Source organism: Cladosporium halotolerans, assembly GCF_011745625.1.
Source record: "Cladosporium halotolerans strain TM138-S3 chromosome Unknown Sca52, whole genome shotgun sequence".
Lineage (NCBI taxonomy): Eukaryota > Fungi > Ascomycota > Dothideomycetes > Cladosporiales > Cladosporiaceae > Cladosporium > Cladosporium halotolerans.
Genome location: NW_027191503.1, coordinates 53,579 through 81,429, shown reverse-complemented (window position 1 = coordinate 81,429; position 27,851 = coordinate 53,579). Strand labels below are relative to the sequence as shown.

General features: G+C 54.3%; 12 protein-coding genes across 12 annotated transcripts; 6 read left to right on the top strand and 6 right to left on the bottom strand.

The window, feature by feature from the left end:
- Positions 1 to 145: 145 nt before the first annotated feature.
- On the top strand, positions 146 to 3,175 carry WHR41_08908 (uncharacterized protein; the record flags this gene model as incomplete). The annotated part of the gene is made up of 1 exon (XM_069377512.1): positions 146 to 3,175. One exon carries the CDS (start codon positions 146 to 148, stop codon positions 3,173 to 3,175), a length of 3,030 nt encoding a protein of 1,009 aa, XP_069225463.1.
- A 622-nt stretch (positions 3,176 to 3,797) lies between these two features.
- Positions 3,798 to 5,178, top strand: WHR41_08907 (uncharacterized protein; the record flags this gene model as incomplete). Its single annotated transcript, XM_069377511.1, has 3 exons — positions 3,798 to 3,985; positions 4,044 to 4,651; positions 5,153 to 5,178. The coding sequence occupies 3 exons, from the start codon at positions 3,798 to 3,800 to the stop codon at positions 5,176 to 5,178; spliced, it is 822 nt and encodes a 273-aa protein (XP_069225464.1).
- On the bottom strand, positions 5,010 to 5,933 carry WHR41_08906 (uncharacterized protein). The gene is made up of 3 exons (XM_069377510.1): positions 5,800 to 5,933; positions 5,525 to 5,738; positions 5,010 to 5,414 (listed from the first exon to the last, which is right to left on the bottom strand). Exons 1-3 carry the CDS (start codon positions 5,833 to 5,835, stop codon positions 5,281 to 5,283), a joined length of 384 nt encoding a protein of 127 aa, XP_069225465.1. The 5' UTR covers positions 5,836 to 5,933; the 3' UTR covers positions 5,010 to 5,280.
- Positions 5,934 to 6,076: 143 nt separating this feature from the next.
- Positions 6,077 to 7,289, top strand: WHR41_08905 (uncharacterized protein). The gene is made up of 3 exons (XM_069377509.1): positions 6,077 to 6,244; positions 6,304 to 6,415; positions 6,475 to 7,289. The coding sequence occupies exons 1-3, from the start codon at positions 6,207 to 6,209 to the stop codon at positions 7,093 to 7,095; spliced, it is 771 nt and encodes a 256-aa protein (XP_069225466.1). The 5' UTR covers positions 6,077 to 6,206; the 3' UTR covers positions 7,096 to 7,289.
- A 328-nt stretch (positions 7,290 to 7,617) lies between these two features.
- WHR41_08904 (uncharacterized protein) lies at positions 7,618 to 9,409 on the bottom strand (the record flags this gene model as incomplete). Its single annotated transcript, XM_069377508.1, has 2 exons — positions 7,618 to 8,797; positions 8,856 to 9,409. The coding sequence occupies 2 exons, from the start codon at positions 9,407 to 9,409 to the stop codon at positions 7,618 to 7,620; spliced, it is 1,734 nt and encodes a 577-aa protein (XP_069225485.1).
- Positions 9,410 to 10,344: 935 nt separating this feature from the next.
- Positions 10,345 to 11,421, bottom strand: WHR41_08903 (uncharacterized protein; the record flags this gene model as incomplete). Its single annotated transcript, XM_069377507.1, has 1 exon — positions 10,345 to 11,421. One exon carries the CDS (start codon positions 11,419 to 11,421, stop codon positions 10,345 to 10,347), a length of 1,077 nt encoding a protein of 358 aa, XP_069225467.1.
- A 696-nt stretch (positions 11,422 to 12,117) lies between these two features.
- On the top strand, positions 12,118 to 13,314 carry WHR41_08902 (uncharacterized protein; the record flags this gene model as incomplete). Its single annotated transcript, XM_069377506.1, has 3 exons — positions 12,118 to 12,695; positions 12,751 to 12,846; positions 12,905 to 13,314. The coding sequence occupies exons 1-3, from the start codon at positions 12,533 to 12,535 to the stop codon at positions 13,312 to 13,314; spliced, it is 669 nt and encodes a 222-aa protein (XP_069225468.1). The 5' UTR covers positions 12,118 to 12,532.
- Positions 13,315 to 13,945: 631 nt separating this feature from the next.
- WHR41_08901 (uncharacterized protein) lies at positions 13,946 to 15,217 on the top strand (the record flags this gene model as incomplete). The annotated part of the gene is made up of 1 exon (XM_069377505.1): positions 13,946 to 15,217. One exon carries the CDS (start codon positions 13,946 to 13,948, stop codon positions 15,215 to 15,217), a length of 1,272 nt encoding a protein of 423 aa, XP_069225469.1.
- A 1,627-nt stretch (positions 15,218 to 16,844) lies between these two features.
- On the bottom strand, positions 16,845 to 18,364 carry WHR41_08900 (uncharacterized protein; the record flags this gene model as incomplete). The annotated part of the gene is made up of 2 exons (XM_069377504.1): positions 16,845 to 17,406; positions 17,463 to 18,364. 2 exons carry the CDS (start codon positions 18,362 to 18,364, stop codon positions 16,845 to 16,847), a joined length of 1,464 nt encoding a protein of 487 aa, XP_069225470.1.
- A 1,072-nt stretch (positions 18,365 to 19,436) lies between these two features.
- On the bottom strand, positions 19,437 to 21,323 carry WHR41_08899 (uncharacterized protein; the record flags this gene model as incomplete). The annotated part of the gene is made up of 1 exon (XM_069377503.1): positions 19,437 to 21,323. The coding sequence occupies one exon, from the start codon at positions 21,321 to 21,323 to the stop codon at positions 19,437 to 19,439; it is 1,887 nt and encodes a 628-aa protein (XP_069225492.1).
- Positions 21,324 to 21,620: 297 nt separating this feature from the next.
- On the top strand, positions 21,621 to 23,360 carry WHR41_08898 (uncharacterized protein). Its single transcript, XM_069377502.1, has 2 exons — positions 21,621 to 21,771; positions 21,830 to 23,360. Exons 1-2 carry the CDS (start codon positions 21,738 to 21,740, stop codon positions 23,140 to 23,142), a joined length of 1,347 nt encoding a protein of 448 aa, XP_069225493.1. The 5' UTR covers positions 21,621 to 21,737; the 3' UTR covers positions 23,143 to 23,360.
- A 213-nt stretch (positions 23,361 to 23,573) lies between these two features.
- WHR41_08897 (uncharacterized protein) lies at positions 23,574 to 26,201 on the bottom strand (the record flags this gene model as incomplete). Its single annotated transcript, XM_069377501.1, has 1 exon — positions 23,574 to 26,201. One exon carries the CDS (start codon positions 26,199 to 26,201, stop codon positions 23,574 to 23,576), a length of 2,628 nt encoding a protein of 875 aa, XP_069225500.1.
- Positions 26,202 to 27,851: the final 1,650 nt, after the last annotated feature.

Genomic DNA, 27,851 nt, shown 5'->3' with positions numbered 1-27,851 from the left:
GGGCAACGCGAGGTGTGCGCGCGCCGCCTCGCCAACGTCGGCCGGACGTGAAGTGAACAGGTCGATGCGAGGTGTGAGAGATATATGACGCCGCGCAAGCGATAGCTCTCAAGGCGCGATCCATTCGCGGGAGCAAGTCGCGCCAATGCCGCCTCCCTTCGACGCCTACCAGCAGGCCGGCTACGGGCAGTATGGCGAGTTTGCTGCGTACGGCCAGCCGAACGTGTCGTATGCGCCTGGCCGCCAGACTCAGGCCGCCCTGCCAATGCAGCAGCAGGCCATGGGCGCTCCTTCCGTCCCAATGCCTCAAGAGCAGCATCAATTTCAACAGAGCCAGCACAACTCCTGGCAACCACCCCAGGCTGCTTACCAGTACCATCCGCAGCAATTCGTCCCGCCACCAACGCAGCATCAAGGCCATCAAAACCACCAAGTCCCCAACCGCCAACCGCAACAATACCAGCAGCCATCTCCGTTGCAGCAGTTTGCCTCGGGGCAGCTTCACGAACCATCTAGCCAGCAGTTTTGGCAGCCCGCGCCTCAAGCATCCAACTATGCGAATCCTTATCAACCCTCATATGGCCAAGCTCAACCTCACACTCTGCCAGTGAATGGGCAGCCTTTCATCCCGAGTCAAAGTCGCTCAAGACAGCCTAGCGCTTCGTCACCAGTGCTCGCCACTCATCAGAACCTTGGACTCCCTACCCACTCAGCGGGGAACCAAGCAAGACCGACACAGCAGCCGATCATTCCGTCGCAACCGCAACCTTCTCAACCATCGCCTCGTAGACAGGTGCAACAAGGCGTTCCGTCAACACCAACGCATGCCACGCCAGCGAGCAGCCAACGTAACTCGCAGTCATATCAGCAACAAGGCCAGCAAAATCAACGAAAGCCCTCTCAGCCAGCTAGTCTACAGCAGCCCTATTCCTCTCAACCAGCAAATAGACCAACGCAGCAGTCACCGTCCAACTTTGCGCAAACACCCCAAAAAACGCCACATTCTGTTCCGCATCCCCAGTCCACACCCAACGCTCGGGTCCTGACACATGTACAAATACCGTCGTACCGCCCCGATACAATGCCATCAACACATCAAGACCGTACGCCGAAGAGAAGGCGCTCGAACGAAGGCAAGCCGATTCTTGTAAATCAGCCACAGCGGCAAAATCCTCCACCAAAAGGCGCATATGTGCAAATACCCCAGCCGCCCGAGTCTTCCCCCTTGACGGAACTAGCCTCTTCCCAAGTCGTACCCCCGACCCCTTCTCCTGATGTCGACTATCAATCTGTATTGCTTTCATTATCCGAGGAATATGTTCAAGCGGCGCATTCAATGAGTGGTCATCTTTGCTCTCCCGATGCAATGGAGAAGGACTTGGAACAGTATCACCAATTGATGGCTACCGCACTGGGCTGTCTTGAGTCGGTGATTGTCAACTATCGGCCACAAGATGCACGAAAAGAAGCCAGAATTCGATTGAGATTTGCAACTCTTCTCTTTGATGAAACGGAAAACACTATCGCCGCCGAAGAGTCTCTCAGCAAAGGCGTTGCGTTCTGCGAGCGCAACAGGCTGACTGACACAAAGTATGCCATGCACCATCTCTTGGTCCGTGTCATGTATAAGACCAACCCGACGGCCGCAATCAAGTCGCTGGAGAAGCTCATTCAGGAAGTTGAAGCAATGAACAACACGGCCTGGATCTACGCTGTGAAACTCTTGCGCATTTCACTAGGCGTACAATCAAATCGAAAGGCCGATACATCAACTATCCTGCGACATCTTTCGACTCTGGGCGATCGTGCAGAATCTCATGGTCACATAGGTGTTCAGGTTGCCGCCGCAACTCTGGATGCTCTGGTCCATTTGCAATCTGGTGATCCCATGGCTGTTGACTTAGCGTCACGCTCGCTGGCTTCGGCACGCACGCATCAGCTAGGGCCGATAATGGGCGAACTACCTCAGCTCCAGGCCACGATGGACCTACTCGATCTCGCTTGCGCCTTCATGCAATCGAGCCCAGCCGACCAGACTGCGCAAAAACTTAATCACTTTCACGAAAATCTTGATGCTAAATCCAAGACGACCGGCTGGTCGGCTGATGGAAGCTTCCTTCTTCCACTCGGTGTACCGTGCCGCGGCAACGTCGAAGCTGATACAGGAGGCATCTTTCAGAGATTTCCGAGTGGCGAGATTGCGCTCGCATTCATGTGGCTTTCTAGGAGTCAGCTTTACATGATAGGATATATGCTCGGGGCTTTCTCCAAGATGAACTCGAATGCCGAGGACAAGCGTGGCGAACACATTTTGATCGAAGGCTTGAAGCTGAATCGACCAGTCGCTGACAATTCCTCAATGTCTATGAAGACTGCCGAGTCCATCAACGACATGCAGTATCGTATTGGTTGCTCGATGAAGTTACTGCAGATTCATGCATACTGTGGACGTGCAGCCTGGCCGACAGCGTTGCAAGCCATCGAGTCCCTCCGTTCGGATCTCGCAAAAAAGCCACAGGCTCAGGATGGATGTATGAAATGCTCGTTGACGTACCTGACTGCGGTCTGCAAGCAAGCTATGGGTGAAGAGTTGGCGGCCCTTCAGTCTTACCAATCCCCCGAACTATTGATGAAGCTCAACCAAGGCAAGACGGTCACGCCCATCAAAGATATTCAAGCGCTCGCAGGCCTGAATAGCATCGCAATTTTACGAAACATGTCTGGAGACCCTGCATTTGCAGAACAGACCCTGGCGGATCTAGGTCCTTACTGCGAATCGAACCCCAACAAGGCCATCGTCTCCGCCTACCACGTCCTGCGTGCCCATGATCCAGACCCTGGCATGACCATCATCAAGATCAAGCAATGTCTCCAAGCTGCCCTGCACCCCGCTCAGGCGGTTAAGAACTGCCGCATACTGACCATCATCATGAACACGATGACAGCTCAATTCTTCGACGGCATCGTGGGGAAGCAGGCGGTCAACAGTGCGAGCGCAGGGAGAACGTTGGCTCGCAAGACGCAAGATCCGCTCTGGGTGAGCGTTGGTGACGGAATGTACAGGGATGTCTTGATGCGCAACGGCGACATGAACGGTGCTATGCAGGCTGAGCAGAGCCTCAGAGTGGCAATGGACAGGCTGCCTGTTGGGGTCAAGAGCAATTTGACACAATGACGATCGCGTTGTCGCAGGTATGGGTGACTTTGCTGAGACGTCCAGTCGCTCGTAGTACCATTATGACACACCTCGCTACCACATCACAAACGCGTGCAGGCCTCAAAAGCATCACCCTTCTTTCACTTGTTGCCCCCCTTTCTAGCCTCAACTTCCACACCGCCCTTCCGTTTCCAGAATTGTCAACATGTCAACAATCAACAAAAACAAGCGCACGGTCACATGTCATCCTGCCCGCTCGCGAGTGAACCCTCACAACTGAAGAGACGAAATCAAACACGTGAACCACCACAACCACAGATCTCTGTGTCTCACACCCATTTGGCCACTTGGGCGTACTTGACCACTTGACTACTTGACCACTTCGCGAGCACTTCAGTGCCCTCGTTGGACACTGCAAGCGTTTCTGATTTCGTCGCTATTGGCGCTATATGCTAACTGCGCAACAGGGCCACAATACCGCTCAACAACACGAAGAGCATCGACGCATCAAGGTCGATCACGACATCGTACTGTCAACAACGATCAACTGCTCTACCACTAAGTGCCTTTTCGCTAGTAACATCCGCATCATTCACAATCAGCAATCCCACGATCGCACCCACCGTCGTTCGGAGCCAAGATGAACGCCACCAATCGTCGCCGCGCTGCGAAAATAGCGCAAGAACTAGAGAAGGCTGAGGAGCGCGTTGATCAGCTGAGACTTGAGTTGGGGCAACTCAATAGCCTTGGTTCCAGTAGCCAAGTAATAACGTCCAACAGGCGCTCAGCATTTCATTATAGCAGCGACGATGACGAAGAGATTCCTGAGTAAGTTTAAATCTTCGTGATAAATCGACCAGTAAATGCTGACCTACAAGGCGTATAGACAGTTGAGGGTCAAGGTCGAGAAGCCCGACCCGAACGGCATTGCCCGTACTCTCGCGGGACCAGAGCACCCGGCTGGGCAGAAACGCAAACGCGCCTCGATCACAAACGAGGAGGAGCCCGAATGCCTCGACTCAAGCTTGACCGCTCCAAAGAAGACGCGACTTGAGACACAACAGCGCACCTCCCCACCGATTCTCATCAAGCCTGACCCAGACCCCAGAACCCCCTACAGACCCGCCGCAACCGATGCGTCTCCACCACAACAAGAAAACCCCCCTCGCGCCATCGAAGAGACCAACGCCACCCCGAACCCGACTTTGGAGTCCGAAGCCGCCAACCCTTCCCGCGAACCAACCCAATCCCCCGTCCCCCGCTCCCAATACTCTGAATTCACCCCCTTCACATTCAAATTCATCATCTCCTATACCAACGCCGACAAAACCGAATGCAGCTTCCACGCCTCCACCGACCTCGCGGGCGCCATGTCCGCCTTCTGGCACCTGCTCCGCCGCCTGCAAGGCACCTGGGAAGACGCCGCGGGCGCCGGCTCTGCGTCTCGAGCAAGCTGGCGAAGCGCCGGACGGTCTGGCGCGAGGGCGACGAAGGGTTCTTTGCGTGCGGGGAGTGTGTGGCGTTGGGGAGGCCGTGTTTTACGTGGGTGGGGGATGAGAATGCGGAGGGGGCTTTTGCAGGGGAGTTTTGGTGTTTGCCGGTTAGGGAGGAGGATCGCAGGTGTGAGGTTAAGGTGGGGAAGAAGATGAAGATTTGGGTTAATGAGGCGAGGGAGGGGAGGTGTGGGTCGGAGACTGGGGACGAGGAGAGCGCGAGTGGGGATGAGTATGAGACGGACGGGGAGGGTGGTGGGGATGGGAGCGAGAGTTCGTCGAGTGATGAGGAGAGAGGGGGTTGAGGACGATGGAGTGGGTACGGAGTGGGCCTGCTGGAGGGTTTGCTGGAGGTAGAGCGTGTTTGAAAGTTTGCGAGCTGCCTGCCATTGCGTTGGGTATCGCTGGATCGCGACGAGCGAGATGGATCAGAGCAGATCGACGCTGAACAGTTGAAAGCCTTGTTGCCTCCTTAAACCCAGCTTGGGCTAGAATTGGATAGTGAACGAGAACAACGAAATTGAATAGCTGTACAAAATGCTTCTAATCTTGCAGATGACATCGGGTGCACCAGATTAGGTCCGAAACGTTCGAGATGATTCAAACCCGAGGCGCTTTGGAGGTACAGAATCAGAATTCCTCTTGTTCTCGGAAGAACATGGTGAAGCTTATGATCGTGCTGTAGATGAGCAGACCGCCGACAATACTCATGACCATGGCCTCGATCCTAATCTGTTCGGTGTGCGCCAGTACGACTGGGAGTGCTGTGATAGTGGGGTTAGTGAACCGATCGCGATGTAGAATCCTTCTGATATTGCGCATCCGTAGCCAGGGCCTCAAGCCCCTTTTGTGCAAGAGATACAATCCCACGTACCTATTCCCATTACCACGAAGAAGCCTGTCAAGAACCGTCCCAATTCCACCACGCTGCTGCTTCCCGAATCCATAAAATCATCGTTGTTCTGGGCTTTGCTGCATATCCAGTTGGGCACGGGAGCAAGGACATATGTTGCGACAACGAGGAGGGTAAGGTAGTTGTGATAGAGGGCGGAGGAGAGGATGACGAGGATGAAGCCGATGGCCAGGATCTAGAGTGGTTATACCGGGTCAGCGAGGTTGCGATAGGCGGCAATGAGCGTTGGCGCGTACGAAGGAGAGGACGATGATCGTCTTGACGCCGGCCATGTTTGCGACTGTCTGAGGCTGTGGAATTGGTGTTGCACTTGTCGCAGTCGGCGGGTGGTCGTAAGTGAACGTACAGCGATGTTGGTCGCGCGAGCTGCGGCCTTGACGTCGGCGCAAGCGGGCGCGAGGCTGGAGAGCAGCAGCGGCAGTGGCCGTCGAGTCGGAGCTTGGGCCTGCAGTGCTGGCTGCGGCGTTTGGAGCGACCTCATCATTCGCGTCGACTGGCCGCCTGGACGAGCACAGAAGCCCAGAGCACCTCCATTACAAACACCACCACCGCACCCACACCCACACGACTCCTTCATCTGGCTTTGTTGTTCCTTTTGCAGATACCCCCAGTCACAAAGCCTTGATACAACTCATCTGGCAAGATGTTCAGAAACAACTACGACAACGACTCCGTCACATTGTGAGCCCGCCTTTGTATTCGACTAAACTCTTCGAATTAGCGACTGACAACCAACGTAGCTCCCCTCAAGGCCGTATCTTCCAGGTCGAATATGCACAAGAAGCTGTGAAGCAGGGTTCTGTCGTCGTCGGCATCGTCAGCAAAACCCACGCCGTCCTCGCCGCCATAAAGGTAATCCAACCATCGATCACACCTCCACACCAGCTCGCCCTTCTGACACCCATTCGCAGCGTAACGCAGAAGAACTCTCATCCTACCAGAAGAAAGTCATCCCCATCGACACGCACTATGGCGTTGCCCTCGCCGGTCTCGCCTCCGACGCCCGCGTCCTCTCCAACTTCATGCGCCAGCAATCCCTCTCCTCGCGCCTGACATACGACCGCCCCATCCTCCTCTCCGACATCACTTCGCGCATTGCCGACCGCGCGCAGACCAACACGCAGCAGTACGGACGCCGACCTTACGGTGTAGGCCTGCTGATCGCCGGCGTGGACGCGCGGGGCCCCCATCTGTTCGAGTTCCAGCCCAGCGGCGTGACGCAGGAGATGGTGGCGTGCGGCATCGGCGCGCGCAGCCAGATGGCGCGGACTTACCTGGAGCGGAATCTGGACGAGTTCGAGGGCAGCTCGCGCGAGGAGCTGATCCGGCACGCGCTGCGCTCGCTGAAGGAGAGCCTGGCACAGGACAAGGAGCTGACGGTCGACAATACGAGCTTGGGCATTAGCGGGATCGGCGAGGACTTCAAGCTCTATGAGGGCCAGGACATCGCCGAGTTCCTGGAGACGACATTCGAGAACAAGGAACAGGAGCCGGCTGCAGGCGGAGAGGGCATGGAGGTTGATGATTCATGATCGCGAGGCTGATGAAAATGCCGGATGGGAAATGGGAATGCAGCATCGCGCGGCGTTTAATGGCGCGTCTGTAAGAGCATGAGACCGGATGTAAACTATACAGTTCAGCAAGTACGACGACGTATACGTTATGCTTGCCTGCTCGACAGTCGGATTTGACGACACGTATGCTCTGCCAGAGAAACCTTATATCATGTCCAAGCTCTCGCGGACCCCGAACATAAGTCATCGGAGTACCTCACTTATTGAGCGAGAACCCGATAATGTGCAGAGGAGAAGTTATGTTGTCATTTGCATCTCAAATTACACGACACATGCCATACTGACTTGAGCCAGGTCCACTGCATCAGCGTTCCTATTTCGAGCTATAAAAACCATATATCGCGAACACAGCACGAGCCTCGCTTCCTCCTCAAGTCTCCCCAGTCTCCGTCTATGCGTACCTTATAGATCAGCAATCTACATGGACAATGCCACCAGCGTACTTCTCCCTCCGACATACTCTCCAAAAGCACTGGCTCTTCAAATCCTGTACCCTGACAGATTCTCGGCCAGAACGTCCGCCGCACCCTGCCTGAACGTGTCGTTCAGCAGCCCGTTCTCTAGCGCGCCAAACTCCGCCACCTGCCTCGACTCGCTCTCCCACTGCGGCCATTCGACCAAGTACGACTCCTGCGTCCCCTTGTTCGGGTTCAAATGGTTGACGAAATTGAGGTAGTAGTTCTGAGTCGTGCGTGTGGGTAACAACAAGCCGGGCAAGATGCCGAAGCTGTACAGCAGGTCGCTGGCGTGGAACGTGCCCAGCACAGGCGTGTCGTGGAGGTACGTGGCGATGGACGACCACGCGGGCATCTCTGAAGCAACATGTTCGAGGTAGACGCGGCGCGCAATCGTGAAGGGGACGTCGCCGAGGAAGGCCGCGAGGCGCTTGAACTGCGGGTAGACATTGTTGAGCGCACCGGTGTTGAAGGGCGAGCCGGCAGGCTGGCCCTTCAGCGGCTCGTTTGGATACTTGGCGAGCAGCATTTCGACCTTTGCTTTGTCGGCGGCGGATTGGCTCGCGTCGGAGTCGAAGAAGGTGGTCAGGTAGGTGGCGAGGTCGTCGTCGGTGGTGAGGTTGAGCGGGGCAAGACTGAAGAGAGTGCCTTCGTCTTCCTGATCGCCGATGATGATGGGCATCTTGAAGTATCTGCCTTCTTTCAAGGGGACTTCGGCAGATTCGGGGAAGAAGTTGTCGTTCGTGTCTGGGCGAGGCAGGTAGGAGAGGTCGAGGGAATGGTATCCAAACAGGCCGGGGACTGAAGTCGATGCTCTCAAAAAGTCGTTCGAGCTGAGACCTCGCAGGCAAGAAAGAGAGTCTTGACCCGTGCAACCAGCGTTCTCGACGACTCTGTCGTAGATGGCTTGTGCCTTTGGAGCGGTCACTGGCTGTGATGGCAGGACAGAGCCCGAGTTCATGATTCCAGCGCGGAATAGGGGCTTGCCCTTGTATGTGTTGTCGCCGCCGTTGATGATGGTGTGGTCCATCACAGAGATGGCTCCCGCGGACTCGCCCCAGATTGTGACCTTATCCGGATCTCCGCCAAAAGAATCTATGTTATCAGCCACCCACTGGAGTGCTAGGCGTTGATCACGAAGACCCAGGTTGGTCGATCCTTCGGCTGTCAGCTCCTCGCCGGCAAGGAAACCGTGGGCACCAAGTCTGTCGAGAAGCGTCAGTGTCTGGATGCGATTGTACATATAAATCTAGCGATCCATACCTGTAGTTGATGGCCACGTAGACGATCGGCTCATCGTTCGTCTTCGATCTTTGAACAATGCTCGCGCCATCGTACAGCTGGGTAGCACCGAACTCGAATCCACCACCATAGATCCAAACTAAAACAGGAAGTTTCGACGAAGAATCAACGCCGGAAGGACGCTGCACATCGAGCGTCAGACAATCCTCATCCTGGCTTGTGACCTGTTGCAAAAGAGGAGTGTTCAACAGCGTCCCGAGCACATTGGAGAGCAAGTTCTCAGACTGGACCTGTGTGTAGAATTGAGGGCAGGCTGCTGGTATACCTACGGCTTCGATCTTGCCATAGGAAGAGTTGAGGGGCTGTGGTGGCTTCAGGCGAAGGTTTCCAATCGGGGGCTGAGCGAAGGGAATGCCTTTGAAAGAGTCCACGCCCAGGAACGAAGCGCCTTTGATGGTGCCGTCATCGATGGTGACTGACGGACCTTCGAGCAACGAGACATTCAGGTTGCCATCGAGCAGCGGAGCAGAAAGGACCTTGGCACTTAGAAAGCACACAATCAGAGAAAACAACATTATGTATAGAGAGCGTGGGTAATGAGCGACAAGGGTTAGCGAAGGGAGCCCTACCTCTCGAAACCCTAGGGACGCCGACGAAACCTGTGTATATGTACGCTTTTCCAACCATGCTTCTTCACACTAAGCTATTTCACATAGTCTCGGCGACCGTTGGCAGCGTCGAGTTTGAGATGATAGGTGCACCACTACCCCATTTGAGTGGTGGTAGCGTATTGAATGACTCGAGACCCGAATCTAAGGCGAAAGGCTCCCGACTCATGTGTGAGAGTCAAATCGCTGTAAAGTACGAATCAAAATCATTACGGTCGAGGCTACAGCTTTTGAAAAACGTGTGAGGTTGCTTGTACTGTTGGTGGGTACGCTTTGGCATACTTTCATGCAGTTGGATCGTACTTCTCCAGAAGTTCCAGCCTCATCAGCCAGCCCGCGAAGCGCAGACGCTTGGTGGACGGAAGATCGTCATGCTACCCCTGAACCTGGCAACAGAAATCATAGTGTGGAGATTCGTAGAAGGCATTGACTCAAAATGGACCTCACTCGTTGGCGACGATGCGATGTCTACCCGGTCGATCATTATCGACGCAGATCAATGAAAACAATTGTCAGTGCCGATCTCCCCTCCGAATTTGTCGTGGGGACATCGCAGGGACCGACGTGCTGCCGGCACCTCACCATCCGGCAATGCGGGGCCATGGTCGCGTTCCGTCGACGAGAAACAAGCATAGTCCGACAAGCAGATCTGTCTAGCGTGAGGAGCGTATCGCAAGTGGAGATACGCGAGGATGTCACACTCGAATGAATAAGCACAAAGCCTGTTGGTGATGCGCCTTCTGCAGGGCGTCTATGAGCTGAATAATGCCCTCTTTCGGTCGTATTGATCGTCATCGAATCGTGTCAAGCAGCTGCTGGTAGTTTTGCGTATCATGGGTATCTCAACTCAGCCTCCCACGTCTGTTCGCTCTACCTCTTGCCCGTGGTCCTTGGTTTCCGCGTTGCATCATAGGGCTGCTGCCGATGAAAGAGCTCTCCAGAATCGAGCTCGAGAGATTGACACTCCCTGGACTCCTGGGTAGACTGTCCGCGGCACCAACCTGTGCTCTCATCCTCTCCTGTAGGCTTCCCATTACCGGAGTCTGCATGGAAAGCTGCTGCTGCTGTTGTTGTTGCTGCCGCTGTGCCGAAACTCTCGCCGACCGCCTTGCACTTTGCTGCGCGAAAGAGTCCTGCACTTCAGAGCTCTCTTCCTCCGAACTCGAACTCGAGTCCTCCTCCTCAGTGTCCGTATGCTGATAGCTGCCTGCGTCCGGCACATCATCGTCCAAGTCCCTCTCTTCTTCCTCGTCCCCCTCAATCCCCAGATCCTCCTCTTCCTGGGCAATGCCAGTGAGCTCCGCCTCCTCCATCTCAGCGTACTGCTCTTGCTGCAGCATGCTGCCCTCCATCATACTCTCCTCATTAAACGTATCTTCCGCCGTAACGTCATCCGTGACCCCCGTAATATCACCCGTAACATCGCCCGTGATCTCCGCCTCGGGGATATCATCATCCAGATCCCTCTCCTCCGGCGCCTCGGGGTCCTCCTGCTCAGCCATGGCCTCGGCGCCCCGCTGCTGCGCCTCCGCCAGCTGCTGCTGAGCCTGCATGTCCAGCATGCCGCGCTCGCGACGCTCGATCTCCTCCTGCTCGCGGCGCTCCTGCTCCTCCTCGTTCATGGCCTGTAGCGTCTTGGGGATGCCCGGCGGCCGGATCCAGTACGCGCCGAAGTTGCGGATCGCGGCCTTGCGCTGCGCTATGGCGGCTTCGTCAGCGGCGAGCAGCGCCAGCGGGCTTCGCGCTTGCTGTTGGCGTTTTTCTTCATCCCGGAGCTGGCGGTTTTGACGGTGCTGTTGTGGATGTTGCGCGGCGGTTTGGGGGTTTGAGGGTGGTGGAGAGTCGGCGCGTGGGCGCCATGAGCTGCCTAGTAAGGTGGAGTGGTCGTCTTGCGGTGGTATGAGGGGGAGGGAGAGCATGGCGGCGGTGATGTTGGTGAGGATAGGGTTTGTTTACGGTGGAGAAGTGATAAGCTTCGAGGGTCTCGAGAATTGGAGCGATGTTGTGCCTGTGGAAAGCGTGATCAACAATGATGGAGTTCTTGCCTTACCGCATTATAGTTGTGCTATGCAGCAGCTTCTGATGATTAGATACTGATGCGGGTTCAATATTGGGAGATAGCGAGTATGGATCAGTAAGACAGCATCACCATCGTAGTCACGCAATCCTTCGACAGAAGAGGTACATAAACACAAGTCGTGTACTCGCAGGAACACCATCACTTTTTCTTCTCCCTACCTATGTGCGCCTACTCACACATCTGAGGAAGACTATCTATACAACCTTCTCCAGGCCCATGGTCGATGAGACCATGAACGATCTGATGAAAGTGCTTGCTTTCGCATGAGGTGGACATCAAAAATTGCACGACCAAGGTGGCCGAAACCAACTTGTAACAGAGTCTCGCCGCGCTGTGCAATGCAGGAAACTCTGCTAGCCTAAGGAGCCTTCGTGATCGCTCCCGACGTCGCAAGGTAAGTATGAAGAAAGAAAGGAGGAATAGATCGGAGCTGGGAGCTGGAATTTATACTGGCGTCGCGCGGCGACCGCAGCGCGGGGCTTGGCACAGGCCTGAGGCTGCGAGGCAGGAGACTAGCGCTGCTTCACTTCGTTCGAGAGCTGAGCGCACGTGCTTCTGCTTGAGTCACTTGAAATAAGACTATGAGCGTGACTGAGAGCTATCACGTGACATTCATCGTCAAGAGGGGTTACCGCCGACTTTTTGTAACTGGCGGACAGGTGCCCGAATGCAAGCTAGGACGCCGCTCTTCATCTGTTGGTCACCTCTGTAGCCGCGCGTTTACGCGAGATTGGCGGGTAGGGGAACCAGCTTGCCGCCAGGATCAGGCAATCAAGATGCGCCGGGGTTGCACCCTGCATTCGTGAGTCGTTAATTATTTTGCTCAGCTCGCCGCTTCGCATAGCAGCAGGTATGCATCTCGCTGCAGGGCTTCTTGTCATTCACTTGACATCTACACACAGTCCGACATCGCCCGCAGGAGCTCCTTTTTGCTTCTGATCAGAACAGTCATGTCATCTTCACAGTTATCAATCGATATCGCGGACAAGTGCAACCTCCCATTTCTGGATCCAAATGGCAACGTCGGCTACTTCGACATCCAATCCGCTGAGCCAGGCACTTTTACGGTGCCAGGGGTCATTGAGCTCGGAAAACTACGAACCTGGAAGCATGGTAGAGAGCTCATGGATCTCTTTCAAAGGCAACCCTCAAGCTGAACCGCAGCCAGGTCATCCGTTCGAACGGCCTTTCAACAATTCCGCGCAATTTTCTATCGAGATTGTCGGAGACGATGACACTTCAAAGATATTGCGTGAAATAATGCGTCCGTCCCCCTTCCCATCGACGTATCGTCGCGCAAGCATGTTTACAGGAGACCACAGCACCCACCAATTCTTCTGCATTCTGGAAAGGCGGCGCGCCATTCGGTGAACAGGGCAACTACTCGATGGCCATCTCGCGACTCGACACCTTGTGCAAATATGACTTCGTCGGTGTAATGCTCTACCGCTGGACAATCCTGACCGACATTGAGACAGACACCTTTTTCCGTCTGAGGCTCACAACCGATATCCCTCCCACGAACCATCTTAGCGGCAAGTTTCGGCTCTTAGAGGCGGGCGCTGCGTTCCCTTCACCAATGCAAACAAAGTATCTAGATATCACCGGGCTCTTGATGACCAGTGTAGCCGGAGTAGCATTGGCAGTGACCATTTTGACCCTTTCGTTGCTATTGACTTGCTGGACGATTGGGAGGCTTCACCGTAGGTCACAACGGACACTTCTCGAGTAGGACGAAAACGCTGTTGGCCGGAGAAGCCAGAGGTGAGAATCGGGTGGAACGTCAAGTGAGCAACGTCGTCTCATCCCTATACACGAAGGGTGGAATGTTCCTGATATAGCATCACCCCTTGGAGGTAGCATTCTTGCGCGTCCGCAGAGAGCTTGCCACTAAAACTTCTGTCTGATTTGATGTCAAAATGCATTACACTGTATATAACACTCGCCCGCTACAGGTGACTGACTAAGTGATCATGATCTTTCGGATCTAACATCTGTGAAACGGATACCGATCTCGTCTACGATAACATTTCCGCTAACTTTAAAACTGGCCACTCACTTTTGGGGATATCTTTGCGAAGAGTCATACAATTGAGGGTTGGAGAAAGTATTTGAACATGTGTCACGGTATAGCGCATACGTCGAATCGGCTGCACAGCCCCGCACAAATCCTCTTTCAGCTGGTGGCGAGCTGTTCACCGGTTTCCGTTTCTACCAAAGAGCATCAACCATTCCTTGGCCGTTGCGGTGATCAGTCTGCTCGAATCTTGGCTCAACTGATCTCTTCACCGGTTTCATCTTCTACAAAAGAGCATCAATCGCACACCCATTTCCTTGCACCCTGTAGTGATAAAAGATTGAAGATGCCTGTCACGATAGCGGTTGCCAACCGCCCAGCTGATGCTTGGAGGAACTCCAAAGCCGAATCGGAGAAGGACTTGCTCAAAGGATCTTGTCCACAGCATTTCGAAGCAAGCAAGGGCATCGTCCAGAGTTCGTTCTCACGCAGCTTCTTGGAACAGAACCATATCTCGCCCTCCGAGAACGGTCTTGTGTATGCTGCGTATCATGCATACAGCCGCCATCATCACCTCACACTCAGGCCGGACGACGTTTGGTCTGCGATTCTTTGCCAGACAGGATACTTTGTCAATGCGCACGCAGAAGAGCTGCGACACTTCTTCGTGTCGCACGAAGGACAGAAGGAGCTTGAAGTCATGGATATAGGAAGCCTGCACTCCGCCGATTTTGGTGTGATGGCTCAACGCATGACTGGAGAAATCCAGAAGAACGTCGTGGACCCAGACCTCAGAGCTTGGATCATGCCCAGCTTCAGCACGACGACAGAGACGGACCGAGTCGTCTTTGCCATCATGATGATGGGGGCGATGCAGGAGTATTTCTCGTACAAGATGACGTTGTCCTGTGGTATCCCGTCCGTTACCCTACTTGGCGAACGCGAGGATTGGGTCGAAATCCAAACTCGACTGGAGAAACTCAAATACTTGGGGAAGGAGCCGGAGCAATTTGGAGAACTGCTGAAGCCGATCGTGGGCCACTTCATCGAAACGTTCGATCATCCAGCCTCGTCAGCTGTGAAGGATTTCTGGGGCAAGATCGCCCATGAGACTGGAGGTAGTGGACCCTTTTATCTCTCAGGGTGGATCACAGCGTTCTGCTTTTGGAACGAGAAAGGAAGGAGTCTGTATAAAGGATGCGCCCAACCGCCGGTCAGCTTGCAGTGCTTCCAGGGACGGGCAGCTGGATGCGAGCTTGATGGCATCTTCTACCATCGAGTCGACACCAACAACATACCGTCCGGCGCGGCCTCTGTTCCGGTTACAGTGAACGACAATGGCCAGATCTACCATACCAAAATGGTCGCTGGCTCGGTTGGGATCCAAGCCACAAGTAGCGTTGCGGACCTTGAAGAAGGCGAGAGCCAGCTGCTGGATTGTCTTAGGCCAGCTTCAGGATGGTGGATGATTGAAATAGACGCTCCTGCGGAAGGAGAGACACCCACGGTCCAGTCACTACCTGCTGATGATGGCGTCAAGCGCCAGTCCCGTGTTTGCCGAACATCCCTTGTCGAAAGGCTCATGGCGCTGGCGGCAGGGGAGACGACCGCTGCGTGATCCATTTGGTAGCATTGATTTTCTATGTAAACCTCGGCTTTCTGACGTAGAATCTTGGTCCTTGCCGCTGCCTTATGGCGACGTATCCTGATGGATCGTGCCTTGTATTTCATTCCTTTACTGTCGAACCTCAATCTGGGAAAGAAAACGGACTGAGGCTTTGACGAGTGGCGACCTCTCAATTTGGTTTCCAATCGTTGTGGATCAATTCCCAAGACCAAAAGAGGTGATGTCTCCTCATCATTACTTTAATAACGATTACGCACCGATATCCTCAAGACTCCACCCGAGTCTGGATAGCTTGTGCTAAGCTGGCTCTCATAATCACCACATCCCATCTCGATCGTCGTCAAGGGAACAACAGCAGACCTGACATCCGAGCATGTCTGCACGGAGGCCTGTACATCATCGGTTCGTCCATTTTCCGAGAGGAGCAGGCAAGTTGAATCCTGGTTTGATCGCTCGTGGGAGATGATGATGTTCGACGGGGAGATGTCTGTCTGATCGAGATATCGCAGTGCAAAGTCAATGATCCGGGTCGACTAGAATCCTGAGAAAGGCGGAATTGAGGGAGTCGATATGCGATCGGAGACTCGATTCTAGGTCCGATGATAGCGATGTCGTCCGAAGTCATCAGCGTCGATTGAGCGTCTTCGTACTCATACGATCTACACGCGGTGTTCGCATCGGAAAAGAATTGGTCGAGGGCCGAATTGGACATGGATATGTGAGAGGATTGCGGATGATGCCGAAAGCGGTGAGCTTGAGGCAGGGAGGCTGCGTTATGTTTCCGAAAATTGGTATATCGTGTCTTGAAAACTAAAAGGCTCTCAGCTTGAAGATATACACTGATTGAGGCCTGGAATATCTTCTATATCTGAGACTTATGATATACCTCTATAGTTGTGTTGTCGTTTCAAAGCCAACGAAAACGATAAAATTATGAGTATATGAGTGGTCTTTTTATGTGTTCTCAGCTCTACGTCCGCACCACCGGGGCAATTCCAATGCTATCGCAACAAACAATGCAGGGACCAAGCTGAGGGTTAGAGTTTCCGGATAAATATACAGCCCAATAATGGACATTATGACGCTAGGAAACATCCAATGTTTTAGATACAGATGGCCATATATCTCGCCATCCGCCCATCTCATCCACCTAACATTCACTATCCAGATAGGCCTGGTTGACACCCATAAGGCGAACAAAGTCAGAGTTACGATCCGCAATCTCAGGAAGCTACTCCCTAAAGACTTTTCTTCACACATCATTGCCAATATAAGCAGCTCGCTCAGCAACATGTACCCGTAAAACGATGGACTTTTGATGATCTTACCCAGCGTCTGTACTTTCGAAGACAGAGGGGCCGCAGCCACGTGCCTGCGCAAAAAGATGTGTATGTACCCAGAGAACGTCAGGGCGGCTGGTGCCGGAGAGAACGAGAGAAGAACATCTTGACAGTACCTGCGTGGTGTCCAGTAAAAAAGCCAGATCCCGAGCGTGACAATCAGTAAGTCCAGTATTGTCCGAAGAATACTGAAAACAAAAAGGAGAGCAACCAGCAACGGTATACTGCTTCACATTAGTCATTTGATTTGACTGAGAAATGCTTAACCTAGGGGTGCTTTACTCAGTGCTTAGGATGTGGCACATTGGTAGTGCAGAGAGTGCTTCGGCTGGACTAGAGTGCAACAAGCATGCGGCCACGATCGCCTTGCTTGAGGAAGGAAAGTGTGTATCTTGCATCCTTTCGAAATAGTGGTGAGCACTCACATGACGGAATGCAATCACAGAGTTGCTTGAAGTTCCGCCATCTACGCTTCCAGATACTGTTTCGACTTTCTTGGACGAGCATCGTCGCAATGGCAGTGGCTCCACGCGGATAAGCCCTGCACAATATGATTCAATTTCTTCTTCAGCAAGGACTTCATCCTTCACTCCACCTCCGGAAGCTCGGATCGCTTCTCTCAGCGCCGCTACTGTGAGCGGCTGCTTAGCAAGAGTTGCCCACATCAGGATAAGCTTTGCGCGTTGACATCTCAGCTGGGTTTGGTCGTCGGTTGCTCTTTCCCAGGCCTTGTCGTAATATGAATCCAATTTGATATGGAGATGGTTCAACGAATGGCCGACATCTTCCAGTCTCTGGCACTCCAGCACACGATCCAAGTTCAGCGCCGCATGCAAAAACCTATATATGTTAGCTGTTACCATACTTACGAAAAGCCATGGTGGTACTGAGCGCACATTTCCTGAGCCAATTGAGTGACTTTAGATACAATCTGTTCTTCATCGGTCGAGAAAGACAGATCATTTCCAGGTTTGCTTAGTATAAGCCGTCTCAATGCTTCTGTGCCCTCCTCGCGGAGTTTGCTTTTCACCAAGATCTGGAGATCAGTCTCGTGAGCTCGGATCTCTACCTCTTGCTTTTCAAACACGTCCGTTTCCATTTCTGGTGCATCTCGACTCGTAACTAGGAGCTTCAGTCGAGACGTCGATTGCATCGAGTGAAGCAGTTTTCTTCGAAGCTTGGGAGTGAGTTCATCAACTGCATCCACCAGCACAAACACAGCATTTTCATCTTCCAGCCTCAGACGAAACCAGGTTTTAAGCTGCTCTAGAGTCGGACTCCTTCTCCAGAATCGAGGTTGGGATTTGTATGCTGCCTTGATGTGTGCGGGTATCCCAAAACCTCCCTCACTGTGCTGGTACAGCTGAGCTAAAATAGAGCCCATGACAGTCTCAACAGTCAGAATATCTCGTTTGGAGTATTGACAGTACACCACAGCCAAGGTCCCTCTTGGCTTGCCTCTTTCTTGGAGGTGGTTCAAGATTCGCGCTACCAGGGTGGTCTTTCCAGTTCCTATGCCCCCTCTGCACCAAAGAGCTTGAGGCAACAAGGTGTTTGGTCGATCGCGCCAATTCCGAAACGTAGCATGGTCAAAAATCCAGCGGAGCGTGCCCTCTTGGTATTGCTTGCAAGCATGATCATGGCTAGCAGAAGGGTTGAGTGTTGTTAACCAATCGAGCATGTCTTGTTCTTCAGAATCTGCCGACGAGAAGTTGAAGACGTTTCCCAAGTGAGCTCGCGCATCTCCACTGATGCTCGTATTGTTATAAGAGTGATGGCTCATTTGCGCACTATTCATAATGCCACTTGAAAAATAGCAAGACGGAAGAAGGGGACACTCATAGAGTGGGCGCTGTTGTACGGAGCAACCAGAGCTTATGGGAAAAGTGGGATATGTGACATGACTTGACTGGCGCTTAGATAGATTAGGTGGCCCAAGACGGCGGGTGAATAGCCAATAAGCATCTCTTCATCTGCTTCCTCTTCGGCTGATGGTTGAACGAGGGCTTCTCCACTTAGATTGGCCTCGCTCATGCTCCATCTTGGCGTTCATGCTCATATGCAAACCAAATGACCTGAATGCGCACTAAAATGCAACGATGGCGAGTGGAGAAATTGATTCGGAAAAGCGGCGTGGAGAGTACAGTAGGCCCGCCTTTCCGCGTTCCAGGAACGTGGCTTTCACGCGTGTCACAGGATTACCGCCGCTCGATATCTGAAACCTGCTTTGAGGTCCTTGACCTGATAGTGCAGACTAGCATACGACGCAGACGTAGTGTCACCGGATGAGGGCTAGTCGCGGCGATATGTACGAACCTGGCCGGATGAGCGTATTCCTTTTTTACAGAGACCGCTAGACTCCTGTCTAAGGTTGTAAGATCAGGTCCCATCGCACAGAATTATGAATCAAGATCCAGCGACAGGGTGCTCAGAAGCCAAGAAGCAAGCATGAGAAACGAAGATCTGAACATCATTGACAGGAGATCAATAAGAGCTGGGAACAGGCATGTGCCTGGTTGTATCGATTTCTTATGGCTTAGTTTGCAATCGCGAAGTCTGCTTTCGAACTCCCATCGATCGTCACACCTGAGCCAGACTCAGCCTAATCCCCGAGGAATTTAGCTAGGATTTAATCATCAGGGGCGATCACGTCAGATAGGAAGGTGAGAATAGGGGACTTCGGTTGGGATGCCCAGATTTCACTGACCTGTGCTCCTATGCATCTGGAAATACATTGCATTACTCATGTGTGTTGATTTTTATCCCACAGGTAGCCTGGCCATCAAAAAAACATGTGCCACGTATGTATGTGCATGCGAGCTCTCTACCTGGGTTTGCCATAAACTTCCTCCTCCTTGCCTCTCACTACCTCACGAACTACAAGAACACTGCATCGCCCGCTGATACCTCGGCACATCACCACAGAACCTCTCCTCCTCTTCGCGATCGCCTCCCCACTCCTCTTCGAACGGGTTCAGCGCCATGTTCATGACACGGTCAAGAATCTCCCTCTCACCCTTCTTCTCAACCCGCTCAATGACCTCGTCCAGAATCCAGGACCTCGGCACAAATTTCGGGTTCACAGCCCTCATCGCACGCAACCGCTCCTCAGACGCCTCAGACGCCTCTCCCCAATCTTCCACAACCCGCGAGCGGTACTTCTCCAGCCAAGCAGCGAGCCTTTCGCGCGCATCGGCTTCGCTGCCCGCGAGGCTGGTGAGGCCTTCGGTGTGGAAGAAGCGGCCTGCGATGTCTTTGCGCTTCTCGTCCGAGTCGATCTCCTCCGTCTTGATATAGCTCAGCCGTCGGAAAGCGTGGTTGAAATCCAACTCGAGCGCCTCGAGCGAGTCGAGCAACTCCGAGTAGAGCTCGCCGAAATCCGACTCCTTGAAGCTCTTCAAGCCCAGCCGCGCCGTCATCAGCCGCTTGTACTCCGCCATGAAAATCAAGCGATACTCGTCGCCCGTCTGACCGATCAGCGTCTCAGCGCGCTTGATCAGCTCGTCTGACCAGTTCTCGCGAACGCCCTGCTCGACGAACTCTGTTTCGTCGCACCGCGCGCCAGAACCGATCAGCTCGCCCAGCGCCTCGCCGAGCCGCACCAGATTCCACCAGATGATGCTGGGCTGGTTCTTGTAGGAGTAGCGCAGCATGTGGTCGTCGTGGTTTGGGGTGTAGTTGGGGTCGAAATTGTCGAGGAAGGCAAAGGGGCCGAAGTCGATCGAAAGCCCGTAGACCGATGTGTTGTCCGTGTTTAGGACGCCATTGGTGAAAGCGTAAGCCTGCCAGTGTGCTACCATTTTGGCGTTGCGCCGCGCGATCTCGCGGTAGAGGCGGGTGTAGCGGTTTTCTTGCGTTTCGCCCTCGCCTTCAAGGTCTTCTTTGGAGGCGCCGCGAGAAGGTTCCAGTAAGTCTTTCCCTTCCGTGGAAGCCAGCTTGGAGGGCAGGTTGGACCAGCCCCCGAAGACGTCTTCGGCCGTGTAGTCTGCGAGCTGCCGAATGAGTACTCTATCGCCGCGGGAGCGTGCGAGGTCGAAGGTGCCGAGGCGAAGCCAGGTTTGCGCGAACCGCGCAACAATAGCGCCGGGTTCCATGCGCTCGCGACGGACTCGCGCCTCGGGCGCGAGGACTAGGCTGAGGGCTCGAGTGGTTGGGATTCTGAGGGCGTTCAAGGCCTCACTGACGACGAATTCCCTTATGCTGCTTCGCACGACTGCTCGCCCGTCGGCGAAGCGCGAGTAAGGAGTCTTGCCTGCGCCCTTCAGCTGCAGCTCGTACCGTTCGCCGGAGTTTGGGTTCGTTGTTTCGAAAAGAGAGATTGCGCGGCCATCGCCCAGCTGTCCCGCCCACGACCCGAACTGATAACCGCCGTAGCACTGGGCCCAAGGGTAGATGTCGCTGTCCTTTGGCTCGCCATCGAACGTGATGATCTTATTGCCCGACACCGCATCCTTGAAATCTTTCTCCTTCGTCGATTCTGGGTCTATACCCAGATCTTTCAGCGCCGTCTGCGAAACACCCACCAATTCCGTCTCCTCGAACGGGTCCGGACGGACAAATGTGTATGCTGCGTTTTTGACCAGCCGCGGGCCAAGCTTCTTCCTTTCTTCGTTGTGTGATGCTGTAGGAGTTCGGTACTGCTCGTCCGGTGGGAGTTTCTGTGTGAAGTTATTGCTCTTCGGCAAGTCTCGGATATTGAATCGTTTTGATGATGCATTAGAAGCACCATTGGTGCTTGTACTGAGATGGCTCGCCATTTGGGCGACTCGGTTGCGAAACGCTTGCGGTCTGCCTCGCAAAGTGGGTATCATGAAGATTTCGGTACTTTTACAATAACAAGGAAACGGGAGTTGTCGCTGGTAGAAAATGATGTTTGTTATGTATCGGGGTATTCGGACGCTCTGATGATGCAGGACCGCCACTTTCTGACCGAGGCTGACATCACGCTTCGCTTCGCGGGGACAGAGCCAAGCTTTCCCTGCAGCAAGGATGTGGCTCCGGCGTGCCGGGTGCTGCTAGCGTGGCAGCCTGCATCTCAAGACTTCTCCAAGTCTTCAGAACGGGTATGGCTGCAGTTGCTCAAGGCTCTTGCAACAATCACGACGCAAGCAAAACTCGACCATGCGTGTAGGCTGCATTGCGCTCTGCTACAGACTTCCTATAGCGGCAGGATGAATTTGGGAAACATCCCAGGCTATTATTTCGGTAAGAAGGACTCCTGCAGTGAGATTGTGAATGGTTCGATCTAACCAACGCATCCTAGACGAAGAGAAGAGAAAGTACTTCAAGATCACTGCAAACCACTCTGCTCAGTTCACTGGAGCTAAATACACCAAATCAAACGTCCGCCACGAACGACAGGCGGCGAAGAAACGCAAGGTCGAACAGCGAGCCGACAAGAAACGACAGGCCCAGACGATCAAACGATCGAGGCTTCTTGCTCTTCCGCAGTATGCTGGCCTCGGGCTCCATCGCGAGGTGGGTGTGAGGTCGCATGCCAGTGATTTAATTCACGCAGACGAAGCTTTTATCTCGCAGCTTCGGTATGAGCATCTCCATTCTGCTCAAAGCACCGTGCTGTCAGCCCACGCGATTCCATCCTCAAAACAGACACTTTTGACGCAGATTGTGACGAACGCATCGATCTCGGGAGATGCCACGTGTGTCTTCACCTGTCCTGGCGACATAAGCCACAGCTCGCGTACGCGACGTCCCGCCCCAAAACAACCCCAACCGGCGGTCGATCCAACATCCCTCATAGCGGCATTTTCAGATCGAGTGATGTCAACCTCCGTATGGCCCGCCAACGACCCCCAAAAAATCCTTGTCTGCGCCGGCAGCGGCCTCCAAAACGCGTACATCAGCTCGCTCCGGCACGACGACCTCGTCCCGCAACCCCCCGTCTTCCTCTCCCTCGGCACGGAAGAAACCACCCTCTGGGACAGCGCCATCGCTCCCACAGGCAGCACAGCCGCTATCTCCGCTTCCGACGCTGTCCGTCACATTTCCTTGTCCGGCGACGTTCTCTCAACCCTCAAGCGCTCCGCCGACTCCCGCTCGCTCTCGTGGCTAAACCCCACCACCATCGCCGCCGGCGCCTCCAAAACCGTCCTGCTCTGGGACACGTGCGCGCAGGGCTCCACGCCTCGCTTCAGCAGCCCCCACACCATCACGGGCGTGCAGACCGTGCCCTCGAGCAGTGGGACGCAACTGCTCGTGTCGACGAACTACGGCTTGTCGCTACACGACACGCGCAGCTCGACCTCGAAGTCCTCGAAACCACTGTTACACTTCCCGCTCACGCACGAGGGGCCGCAGCTGGTCTTCGATGTCAGCAAGCGGGATCTCGTCGCTGTCAGCGCGAAAAACGGCGCGCGAGACGAGATACGCGTGCTTAGTCTGCGGACGGGGAGGGAAGTGAGGACGCTCCCTCTGCCGAAGGAGGTGGTCAAGCGGCCAACGCAGCTTGCGTGGCGGGAGGACGAGCGTGGGGTGGAGTTTTTGCAAGCGTGTATTGGGGAGCGGATTGGGAGGTGGTGTTGGGACGATCGAGGCGAGGATAGTGATGATGCATGAGAAGCAACTGTAGGTGCGGCAGGGGCGGGTGTGACTGTTGATTTGTTGGCAGTGCGCGCTGCTGTTGCGAGCAAATTGAAAAGCTAGGTGACGAGTCTTCTTCGGTGCTCTAATTCTTCAGAACCAAGCTACTGCACATCGCATCTGCCGACCATCATCAAAGCTAGCTATTGAGTTTCAGGTACAAGCCGCGGAAACCGCCAGCTCTCTATGCCAGATCCCACGCAATCATCACATGCCGTGTATAAACTCCCTCCGTGCAAAATTCCGGAAAGCCATCTGCGCAAATCGTAACAACAAAAACCGCAGCACTTGTGGGTATCATTAGCCGTGTACGCCCTCCGATAAACACAGCAAACAGAGAAAGAGAAAGGAAATGCCACAAACAGTAAAAGCCTCCCTACGCAAAAGCAACTCCGTCATCGCGGCTCTCACGTCCCAATCTTAAACTCATACTCCAAACCCTCGTTCGCAACCCACTCCCTGAGCACCGCCCACGCCGCCCTTGCAGCCAGCAGTGGATTCGTCTGCATGCCGAAAGGCAGTCTATACCCGCCATTAAGCAGCTTATTCGGCTCACTAGGCTCGTCGACGCACGCAGCAGAAGAAGTCTTCGCGCGGCTCCTCCAGCTTTGCGGGAAGCTTTCGGTGAGAACGTCGAAGTCCAGATTCTCGTCTGCGTTCTTTGCAGCTCTGAGCATGCCGGCGTGGAAGTTCAGCAGTGAGTCGCGGCTAGGTCCTCCATCGGTCATCTGGCTGACGATATAGAGGATGTGGGCGTGGAAAGCGACGGCGAGGCTCGACGCGAGGCCGGACAGGACAGGGACGGAAGCCGTGGTGCGAGCGACGAACTGGTAGAATGGCGTCAGGGTGCGCCAGGGGGTCAGGGCGGGTTTGTTGCCGGCGGCCTCAGCGGCGCGGTCGGAGCAGGTGAAAGCCACGAGGTAGCAGATGAGAGACTCGACGAACTTTGCGGCGGCGGCCTCGCGGGCTGCCGTGTTGGGATTGTCGTTGAGGAGGGCGGTGGCGGCATGCTTAATTTCGCGACCGATCTTCTCGAGGCGTTTTTGTTCTGCTTCCCATTCCTGTGGCGTGGCGGTCTTGCCGCTAGACGCGCGATTGGTGGGCGCCGCGGAGATCGTGCCGTTTGCCTGTGATGTTGGAAGATGGTCTGTAGTGTTGTGTGGCTGCGCGGAGGGAGTTTCGCTTTGGATGTCGGCGGAAGTGTCGCGTCTTGTATGCGTGCGGTCTCTGCTGGCAACAGGACTGACTAGTTGGCCCTTCTTACCAGAAGACAGGGCTTGGGAAGCGATCTCGCGTCCCGAAGGAGTACTTGGAAGTCTCTTACTGTCCAGAGAACTGGCTGTCTTCTTCTTCGCTGCATGTTCCGAGCCAGCACTACTGGCCTGCCTTTTCTTGGGCGGCGATTCCTGCGCGAAATCGTCTGCTCTCCTCTTCTTTGAGACTGCGTCTGGAGCTTTCGAGGAATCTGCATTTGCTTCTGCCGTTGACATAATATCAGGATCGTTTTGCATCGACTGCGGCTTCTTCGAGGCTGGCCCAATCTTTTGAGCCACTCCCTTACCGGATCGTCTCGTTGAATCTGGTTTTTCAACCACCTTGGAACCTTTTCTGTCGTCGGGATTGACCGCATCAATTCTTTCAGGTGACGACGGCGCAGATGGTGGCGATGCTAAAGATTTGTTGGGATTTGCCGGTAGCTTAAGGATTCGCTGTACGTCTTCTTTCCTTGCCTTCTTGAACTTGATCTTTGCCACTAAGGACGCCCTCTCTACGCCTTCGCGTGGGCGACGCTCTTCGATCCGGACTTGCGTCGCTCTCGAGTCGTCCGTCGCATTTGACGCTACTTGATCGCCAGTCGGTTTGGGAGACCTCGGCCTAGGTGGAGGGTTGCTGCGCGGGGGATGGTTCTTCCCTCCGTCTGATGGTTCATCTTCCTTTCTCTGTACGTGTCCATCTTCCTTGCTTGGGATTGAAATGTGCTCTTCCTTGCGCCCGACCTTGCGCCTGTCCCGATCGAGTGTAGCTCTGATGTTTGCTGGAAGATCTGGCGATATGCGGGGTGGTAGGTGGAAGTCGTCGGGTAAGTCTGGAGACAAGCGTGGCGGAAGCTGAAAGGTATCCGCGCTTTGACTCTGGTCGTGAAGTGGCGACAATTTCGGTGGCATATAAGCTTCCTTTTCCTCAGCATTTGGAGGGGATTGCTTCTTCACGGGCATACGCAATGGCGAACGAGGTCTCTTCGCCTCCTTGTCCAAAGAATGAGATGGCTCGGTCCTAGTCCTCTTTGAGGGTGAAGAAGAGAGGTGGCCGTTGACTTCGGGTCCTTTGTCCTTGACTGCGGGAGCTTCTTCTCTCTTGCGCTTCAACTCGGCCTGCTTTGACGAGGGCTGCTCCTTTCCGACTGACAACTTTTCACTTTGTGATTTGCGAATCGATTCGACTTTCTCATCTTCCTCAACAGCTTTGATCATATCCGCGCTTTCAGCCTCCATTGCCTTGATTCTTTCTGCTGGACCCTTGACTGCAGGTTGCTTGCCTGCTTTGTCTGCGTCTTGACTCCCCGCGTTCTCCCTTGTTGGCGTTTCGCCTGTCTTCTGCTTCTTGTACGCACCGAACGATATGACCTTCTTTGGACCTTGGGCTGGAGTATTCGAGCCCGTGCCATTGCGCGTGCTGTCCGCAGTCCTTGGTCGTTCTTCCGGGTAATGATGCGCGTGGCGCGACAGTAAGTTTGTTCCAGGCTCCTCGTACGTGAATGTTTGGTACTGTATACCCTCTCCTTCCTCCGGCGTGAAGGGCGCGTTGTGGAGCCACTGCCATTGCTGAGACCTGTACTGGTATTGATACTGGCTTTGTCTGTCCTGCGAAACGGAAACCAAGTAGGGGTCCGGTCGTGTATACGATTTCATGCGCCCGACCGCGGTATCTAGTTTTTCAAGCTCGGAGCGTTCTTCAGGGCTAAGCTTTGCGTGTGAAGGTGGGAGCGCATTGTCGCCGGTCGGATGCGATGCGCCTGCCGGAGGCATCTCTGGCATACAGTGTGCGCGCAGTCGTGTCTTGTTGATGTATCGGAAACGGATAGATAGTAAAGTCGACGATGGTGTTTAAGCAGACGAATCTGCGAGCCTTGATTGGATGCGATGCAAGTATGACAATGCGCCGGTCGAGCAGTGGGCAGGTTGCAGTTGGGCGGGTGAATGAATGGAGGAGTTAAGACAATGCGCTCGAGACTGTAACTCCATTTGGCCGTCAGTAAGAGCGCACATTAAAGTTCGCGCACGTGAGGTGGCCATACCTCTTCGAGCACGAAGCTTGGAGTGAATGCGATGGGATATCACGATAGCGAGCGCGTAGTCGCGGCTGGATGATCGCGAACGCCGACAGCCCCACGTCTTCGCAAAACGCAGGGCGAGAGGCGGATACGTGTATGCAGCATTGATTGAGCGTGGGCGACACGCAATATGCAGGAAGTATCCAGGCGCTCTTTGTAGTGCGACTGGGTGGGTGGTGGGAGCCAAATCACATGCTTGCGCCGGCGAACGGTGTTGCTTGCGCTTGCGTGCGCGAGCCGGAAGGTCGAAGTCGGTCGACGTCAGGGCGCGAGCGGGCCGCTGCCGCTCCCGCTGCCGATAACCTTGCGTAACAATGTGACTACACTTTTGGCAGACATGGGTCGAGGAACGAAGCATCGAGGCCAAGCGTTGTTGATGAATTTGACGAGATGAAGAAACAACCATGTGGTAATGGCTTCCGCGTTCGCGATGTCGACAGAAGAGAATGCATGTCATCTGATCGCGGCATGGATATCTCATGCTAAATTCACGGTTTCCTCCATCTGCAAATTCACTGCTTTCTACGCCGTTAAATGGCTCGGTAAACCGTGAGAAGAAGAGTATACGATGACGCGATGCAACACAGTTCCCACTGAATGTAGCTCGTGGTACTACATCGATGGCAATGTGTTTGTCAGTCCTACGCATTTGGTCCTGGCGGAGAAGGGGTCACAAACCCACAGTGGTTGCGTCCTCGTCAGCGGACTTGGTGAAACAAGACATGTTCCCTGCTGGCCAACAACACAGCTGGACAGTGAATCCGCGAAGACATCGCGCCGGATGTCAGTGACAGACAATGCGGGTAGTAATCAGAATACAAAAGCGCCTTGAACATGTCGGCATCAGCCTCGCTCGACTACCCACCAAACCTCGTTGGCTGCCACCCAACATGGCACGGAGCGCTCAAAACGTGGATGCAACGCCAGCGTGCCGAAGGAATCACTGCAGATCCAGGTTAAGATACTGCATCAGACCCTCCTGTGTTCAAGCTATTGCCTCTCGACTTGAACGTCGACATGTCGGAATTAATACCCACCGCAACATTCTCGATCCAGTGCTAGATAACATCGAGTTCATCACCGAAGATATCCGGCACAAATGTAATTGCACGGCTTGGAAGGGGAAAACGATGACTCGCGCTCGCTCTCGATACAACTCGGCTATGGATCGTACCATTGCCCCCTGGCCATGCTCCTGTAAAACATGCTTAATCGATCGAGCGGACCGCAAGATCCAACTACTGTCCTCGCAGCACACCGAAGCGAGGCGCTATCTGGACGTACTGAAGCAATATCGCAGGGAGCACGACCTTGATGCACCTTCGGCGGCGGGAAGTGCGGGGCGGTGAGTCTT

Coding starts and splice junctions, on each gene's coding strand:
- WHR41_08906 (XM_069377510.1), bottom strand. CDS start 5,835: ATGGCCGGCGTCAAGACGATCATCGTCCTCTCCTTC. Junction 5,739..5,799: donor CGATCATCGTCCTCTCCTTC/GTACGCGCCAAC, acceptor TAACCACTCTAG/ATCCTGGCCATCGGCTTCAT. Junction 5,415..5,524: donor CTTCGTGGTAATGGGAATAG/GTACGTGGGATT, acceptor CCACTATCACAG/CACTCCCAGTCGTACTGGCG.
- WHR41_08905 (XM_069377509.1), top strand. CDS start 6,207: ATGTTCAGAAACAACTACGACAACGACTCCGTCACATT. Junction 6,245..6,303: donor GACAACGACTCCGTCACATT/GTGAGCCCGCCT, acceptor CAACCAACGTAG/CTCCCCTCAAGGCCGTATCT. Junction 6,416..6,474: donor CCGTCCTCGCCGCCATAAAG/GTAATCCAACCA, acceptor ACCCATTCGCAG/CGTAACGCAGAAGAACTCTC.
- WHR41_08898 (XM_069377502.1), top strand. CDS start 21,738: ATGAATTTGGGAAACATCCCAGGCTATTATTTCG. Junction 21,772..21,829: donor CATCCCAGGCTATTATTTCG/GTAAGAAGGACT, acceptor AACGCATCCTAG/ACGAAGAGAAGAGAAAGTAC.